The sequence below is a fragment of the Ictidomys tridecemlineatus genome, chromosome 5 (genome assembly GCF_052094955.1).
Source record: "Ictidomys tridecemlineatus isolate mIctTri1 chromosome 5, mIctTri1.hap1, whole genome shotgun sequence".
NCBI classification, from domain to species: domain Eukaryota; kingdom Metazoa; phylum Chordata; class Mammalia; order Rodentia; family Sciuridae; genus Ictidomys; species Ictidomys tridecemlineatus.
Genome location: NC_135481.1, coordinates 31965129 through 31972500, shown reverse-complemented (window position 1 = coordinate 31972500; position 7372 = coordinate 31965129). Strand labels below are relative to the sequence as shown.

At 35.2% G+C, this 7372-nt stretch overlaps 1 protein-coding gene across 4 annotated transcripts in view; it reads left to right on the top strand.

Annotated features, from left to right (window-relative positions):
• The first annotated feature begins 1814 nt into the window (after positions 1-1814).
• The window catches only part of Galk2 (galactokinase 2), a 123427-nt gene continuing 117869 nt past the window's right edge, over positions 1815-7372 (top strand). For 2 of the 4 annotated variants that reach the window (XM_040275606.2, XM_040275608.2), the window contains exon 1: positions 1817-2039. In XM_040275606.2, the coding sequence (XP_040131540.1) occupies positions 1987-2039 (53 nt within the window). In that variant the 5' untranslated portion in view covers positions 1817-1986. Of the gene's footprint in view, positions 2040-7372 lie in introns of all 4 variants that reach the window. The other 2 variants (XM_040275610.2, XM_005316548.5) reach the window with 2 other exon arrangements.

Genomic DNA, 7372 nt, shown 5'->3' with positions numbered 1-7372 from the left:
GAATATTCTTGGCTTTTTGTCTTACCATGTGATTTTTTTTTACACATACTTCCACCATTGTGATGACATCTGCCATGAGCCTCCAAAATTGTAAGTTAAATAAACCTCATTTCAGGGCTGGGGGTGTAGCTCAGTGGCAGAGTTCTTGCCTAGCACATACAGTCCCTGCTTCTATCCCCAGCACCACAAAAATAAGACAAAAACAGAAATAAACCTTTATAAAATATCTATCCTTAGATATGGTGTTATAGGAAAAGAAAATTATATAATACAAGCATGTTGGCTCAAACTTCCTCAACTGGAGTATCTTGGAATAGATGTATTACTAGCTGGGTTTAATCTTTGTGTTCTGAGGTACAAAATGTGCTAGATTAAGAATTAATAGAGCTAAATTTTAATTTGAGTTTTGCTGCTGCTGAGCAGTGTGATCTTAAGCATATCATTTTACATTTCAGTCATCAGTTTATCTTATCTAGTTATTAAAAACCAATCTACTAGGCACTATTCAAGATGCCTTTTCCCTCAGGTTGGTAAATCTAGTGCTAGTGATGGTGGAGGTGGTGAGACAGACAATAAACACATAATAAATATGCAGGGTAATTTTTTGATAATTTTGAGATCTAAGAACATTAATATGTTAGAGTGATGTGGTGGGGATGTTGTGCTACTTTAGATAGGGCATCTGGTTTTCTCTAGGTAGTAGTGAGAAACTGATGTGACTCCATTTTTGAGAAATCAGCTTCTACCCCAAGGCCTGTCCTAAGGAAGGGGGCATGACCTTTGTCCTGGGAAAAACCTACCCACCCTGCTGAGTTGTTTGTCTGCAAATAACAGGAGAGATATGTGGCTTAGGGTGTCCTTGACTCAGTTAGGCTAGGTGAAGACCCATAGCAACTCTCTAGCAACCACCAATCAGCATGAGACAGGGAAAATACCGGGATGACTCCCCAGTAGTTTATGGTGGTTGATAACATGTTGGGAAACCAGATAGTTTAGTACACCCTTGTGGCCTAAACCAATCTGTTCAAAGGAATCCCCCTCTTGTACTAACCAATCACCCCTACCCAACTGGTTCCCACCAGTGAATGTACTAATCAATGTTAAGAGTTGTTGTTTGATTTTCTTGCGATATGGAATGATTTGCTGTGTGATGTTGTGAGCATAGAGTATCCCCCAAAACCTATAAAATCTCACTGGACAAAGGACCAGGACTCACTCCCTGGGACGGCTGAGTAGGAACGTTTGTGAGTCCAGGCTCGAGTTTACAATAAAGACTCTTGTGTGATTGCATCAGATTGGGCTTCTGGAGGTTTATTGGGGTCCCACGAATCTGGCATTACAGTAGGAAATCTAAGGGGTTGCTAAGGGTGGATGAAGAAAAAAATGTTTTCTTCTTTTCCTATTATGTTTCTGAAAGGCTTATCCTGGAAATAAATGCAAGTACGTTTGCATTAGTGCTGCATCAATTTTATGCTGCTTGATTTGGAAATAATCCACATAGGAAGAAATTGCTAAACATTTCAGTGTCCTTTTGGAAGTAGCTGGTGGACGTTAAAAAACAAACAAAAACAAAACTCCTAACTTAAAAATTGTAGCCTCAGATAGATCAGATGACTAAGGTGTGTGTGGGTCTCCAGGTGATCACTCTGTAATCAGACTTATCCACAGTTTGCAGAAAGAAAACCTCTTTCAGCTTGGCATGTACTTGCGCAGGGCCTCCAGAGTCCCAGTTCCTGTAAACTTAGTGTAGGACTGTGGTTGCACTTGTCAGTGACCGGAAGGGAACTTTGGCCCAGAGCCCAGAAGGAGGAGCTGGAGGCGGTGCCTGGAAGCAGCCACCTCAGCGCAGCTGCAGGATTTCCGCAGGGTGAGAGCCAGGGCTGTCCGGAAGAAAGGAGCATCTGTAACAGCCGGTTATCTCGTGATTGCCTTAGGAGATTTGCTTCTAAACTCCAAACTGCAGAAGAAAACAGGATCTAGCGAAATATGGCTATGGAGGGCCCTGCCAGGCGTCGAATCCAGGTGGCAGAACATCCCAGGTGGGGGAGAGGCAAAGCCACCTTTTTTTGGGATCTCCTAGGTTAGCTGGTTGCAGATAAGGTTCATGGCTTTTGGCTGCTTTTGTTGCTGGGGAGCAGACAGAACTCTTGTAATTCTCTAAGGCGGGGCTTGCAAGAAAGAACATGCGTCACGTTACTACACCTTGGCTGCTACCAAGGATTGTTGTGTATTGCTTCATTTCTGCAGATTCTTCTTTTCCGTTTCTTACTGAAGGTGTTACAGTCTTTCTACCCAGCTTCAGAAAAATGTCCGAATACATTCGAACTCCTCCATTTGCTTTGCCTGCCCATTGATAATTGCTTTTAGAAGTCGTCTTTCTAAATATTCATTGAAAGCAAACACAGAAGCCTCCTTGGTCTTTGCATCTTAAAAGGAAACCCTGGAATCTGAATTGTCATTTAGGGAATTTGTTGCCAATCCCCAGCTACAGAATAACTGGTAATTTGGTGATGGCTAGTGGAGGATATTTTAAATTACAGATACTTTGTAGAAACACTGTGTTCTGGTTTATAGTGATAAAATCTCATTGAATAATGTCTTTTACTTGCTGTGCTGCATTAGCCTAAGAGCTTTTCTGGGGTTGACTTCTTTCACACTTTGCTGTTATTAACTATTTTGTTTTGTCTAACATCAAGTCTTTAAGCTTCTTCTATTTCCTTATTTATTACTATTATGGGTCAGTTGATGATATTTTCATTTTGTATTGGGCCTGACAAATTATACAAGTTGCCCTAAAAAAGATGTTCTTTCATGCTTAAGCCAGCAGTGTGTCTTCAGTTACCAGAAAGAAACATAATTTTTAATCATAAAGACCAGCATAGTTTTGGATTACCTCTGAATGTCTTTGATTTTGAGTGTTTTAATGTTGCCCTGGTATATATGATTGAATTAGAACACATTGTTAAAGGCATTCTTCACCTAAGAGTAAGGAGGAATTTGTTACATGAAAATAAATCCAGGCCCTTGTAGCTTAATCTTTTTATTACATAAAATATATCCATTATGTATTTCAAATGTTTCCATTTTATATGATTTTGATCATAAAAATCAATTTCTATAGTTGGCCCTGCAGTGGCAAGAAGGTAACAAATACAGCTACATGCACTAAAAATGAAGAATTGTTTACCAAATTTCCTTAGTGTTCTTCCTTGTTTTGATAGTATTTATTCATGTAAAATGTATTTAATGTTAATATTTATTTTTCCTTGCTAGCCACAGAGGAGATCATAAAAGTAGTCAGAGAAGTTCTGCTATTGTTTTTCAGTTGTGTGTGCACTGTGTTGATGATCAACTTCAAGCAATATTTTATTCTTAGGAATCTTTTGAAGCCATATATTCACTTTAGGAAGCATATGTTTTGTTAACTCTTGAGTGTGATGTATAAATCTAACTAACCAGTCACATGTTACAATTCACTGAGGGCCCCAGTGGGAGCCTGTCTCCTAGTGGAGTTCCTTCTCTTTCCTCAAGATACCTCATCAACTTCATAGGACACAAGATACTCTGAGTAAAGGCATTAGTGAACCACATTATACAAATATAACCACATTATAAAATAATTTCTTTTTAATTCTTCTTAATAAAAATAATTTACAAATAGAAGCTCTAATATTTTATTTTTACAGCCCATCTATGCATCTCCCCTTTACTGTAAGACACCAAATTCCACTGTTTTAGCTTTCTTTGCATTCTTAGCAGTAATATCGCCTCTTTTCCTTTCTTTGTGATTAAGTTTTAAGTTGTTGGATTATTATTTTTGTAATAGCATTGTTAATTTTTCACATACCATATAATTCACTCATTTAAAGTTTACAATTAAGTGGTTTTTAGTATTTTCGGAATTGTGCAATCATTACCACAATCAAATTTAGAAAACTTCTTGACTCAAAAAGAACCCAATATCCCATTCGGTATCACCCCAGACTTCCCATTCCCTCACCTCTCACTGCCCCACTAACCCTAAGCAACTATTAATGTATTTTCTGTCTCTATAGATTTGGTTATTCTGGGCTTTCAAATAAATGCAAGTCATAATCATGTTTGAGTTCTTTGGATTGGCTTTTAAAAAAATATAGCATGTATTAAAGTTTCATCCATTTTGTAAAATGTGTCATTATGTCATTCCTTTTTATGGTCAAATAATATTCTATTGTATGGATATACTGCATTTTGTTTATCCATTTATCAGTTGACAGATGTTTTGGTTGCTTCCATCTTTTGGCTCCTATGAATAGTGCTGTTGTATATGATGCCATACCACTACCTTATAAAAGTCTCATGTTCTGCCAACTCAACTGGGTAATCCTAAACACACTCTTAATATGAAAGATTTGGAGTATTTAAAAGTATATTCAATATGAATATACAACCACTGAAACTCCACATGATGTACAATCACAAGAATGGGATCCCAATTAGAATAAGTTATACTCCATGTATGTATAATATGTCAAAATACATTCTACTATTATGTATATCTAAAAAAAAATAAAAGCCAAAAAATATATTCAGTAAAGCCTGAAGAATCCCACAGTTCCTTTCTTTGTTATTGCTTCTGATTTCTACCCTGTTCTGCCAGTTCCTACTTCCCTTCTTAGAAATTATCCATTTGGTTTATAATATCATTGAATCCTTACAATATCATTTTTACTGTTTTTTAGCTGGGGTTATAGGCATAAGCCATTGCACTAGGAGAACCTTTTTGTGACTTATTCTCAGTTAAAATTTCAAGTTTTGTTGCATTGAGTTCAGTGTTGTTTATAGTATTTTCACCTTATGGAATTCAGTAACATTTTATTGTGGTCTAATATATGATCAATATTTGTGCTGTCCTACACAAATTATTGTGGTGTAATGTTTATATATGGTATATACATCCATAAAATGTGCTTTATTAATTTTGTTGCATTTTTCTCTTTAATTTTTTTTGTGTCTTATTGTTGATGTATTTCTGTTCATATTTTCTTACATTGCCTGTAGTATATTTTTTGCCTTATAAAAATTATTATTACTGTTTGAATTGGGGACATTATTTAATGCTCATACCTTTATTTTGAGTTGTGACTCTCAGCATTAAGAAGGATCCTTTTATGCACATTTAATGGTATTTGGTTTAAATTCTGCAATATCTGATGTCAGGACCACTCCCACTGTTTTCTTATTGTTTCTGTTTTCCTGGAATACTTCTACTTATTCATTTATATTTAGCCTTTTTGAATCATTTTAAGTTTAAATATCTAAATTATTAGATATTAGTTGTGTCTCTTGTATACAGCACATAGTTCAGTTTTGTTTTAGGATCCAAATTGCAAATCTTTTTTTTTAAAGAAATACGTTAGGCCTAGTCACATATGTTGATGTAACTTCATCCAGTCCTTGAAGTTAACCATCTTGTAACAGAGAACTATTGTGAAATAACTATAGTTATAGTTAAAACTATGGTGATATGTTTGATTTCAATTCTATCATATTATTTGATAATTATGTGTTATGATATGTTTTCTGTGTCATGTTTTCTATTAGATTTTACTGTGCTCCTTTATTTTTGAAATTTATTTGGTATTTAAGAAAACTTTTGATTTTGTTCTACTGGTTACTTTTGTACTTATATCTTTTTTTTTAGTGCCCTTAAAAAATAGGAGACTCTTTTCTTGTTTTACTATCCATTTCGTCAGTTATTTCTCCTTGTCCTTCTTCTTCATCTTCCTGTTTTCTGTTGAAAAACACTAGCATTTAAAATCATTCTATCTAGAATCTGGATGGACAACCTGAGGTGTCTCATCCTCTATAATCTGGAAGAAAGTGAATAGAGATCACCAAAGTTTATCAACAGCATCATCAAAATTACTGAATGCCCTAATAGTACTTACTGTTCTGACATAAGCTAAACAATTATCTATCATTTTTCATTTCTTCTAGTGGATTATTTATATGTTACAGAATAGAAATGAAACTGAACCTAGGAATCAGGAATAATAATTACCATTTATTAAATATGTATTTCATGCTAATGCTGGGCTAAACACTGATCCTATATTACTTTATTTAATCAACTTCATGGGGTGCATATCTTTGTCACATAAAGGTGAGGGAGGTTAATGAATTTCATTATGATAGTGAAGACATTTAAGCCCAGTTCTGCCTGACTGCACAGACCATAGTCTTTTTATAACTTTTAAAAAAGTGATTTAGTTGTATCCTTGTATATGCCTGCACTGTAACTTAAAAAAAAATTGCTTTTTCAGTTTTTAATTTATCTTTTAATTTTTACCTGTAGCCTGTTTAACAGCCTGTGAGCTTTTTGTACTTTCACCTCTTCCTCCTTATACCTTCCATATTTTTTTTTCTGGTGTGGTGGTTTTATATTAATCTTCATTTTGCTGGCTCCCTTCATTTCTCTTTCATCCAAGTTATTTTTTTTCAGTAGCACACTGTGGTCTTTCTTCATTTTTTTCCCTCTTCCTTTTTGTTCTACTTATAACTTTTTTTGGTCTACTTATAACTTAAAGTTTTTTAAAAAATATTTTTAATTGTACATGGACACAATAACTTTATTTATTTATTTATTTATTTATTTATTTATTTATTTATTTATTTATTAATGTGGCGCTCAGGTTTGAACCCAGTGCCTCTCACATGCTAGGTAAGTGCTGTACCACTGAGCTACAACTCCAGCCCATAACTTAAAGTTTAACAGTCTCTGTCTTCTAGTCATACTAGAGGCATTTTTTTTTTGGTGTAGTTTTATTTGTTCTTGTTCTAATTGCTTTTGGTAAACTCAGAATTAGGCAGTCACCATTGTTCACACCTATGTGATAGTCAAGTAAATGCTTCTTAAAATGCTAGAGATACTAGTTATTGTGTCCTGTTGAGATCTTTTGTCATCCTTGTCTGTTGAAGAAATGGACCAAAGTAATCATATTTGCAATTCAAACAAATAACCTTGTTTGTACCAAATTCCATAGCCCCTTAGCCATAGATGATAGGACCAGGAGAGATGCTAAATTTAAACTCTGCCAAACACATATCTTTTGGGAATTTGAGCTCAAGGACATAGAGATGTATAGGATAGACTATATAAGACACTGGAGCTATTTATCTTACAGTATCAAGACCACAGTGTCATGGAAACTGAAGATGTGGAGGAGCTCACAGAGGCAGGCAAAATGCAGAGCTTTGAGAAAAGCAGAATGGTGATGGAATGTTTAGAGCCATAAGAGAATGAGTTAGGAAGAGAGAAGGCCAAAGACATGAGTATAAACAGTTTCTGATAACTCTCCAGTTTCCAGGAGTCCAGGTTGAATAATTTCTG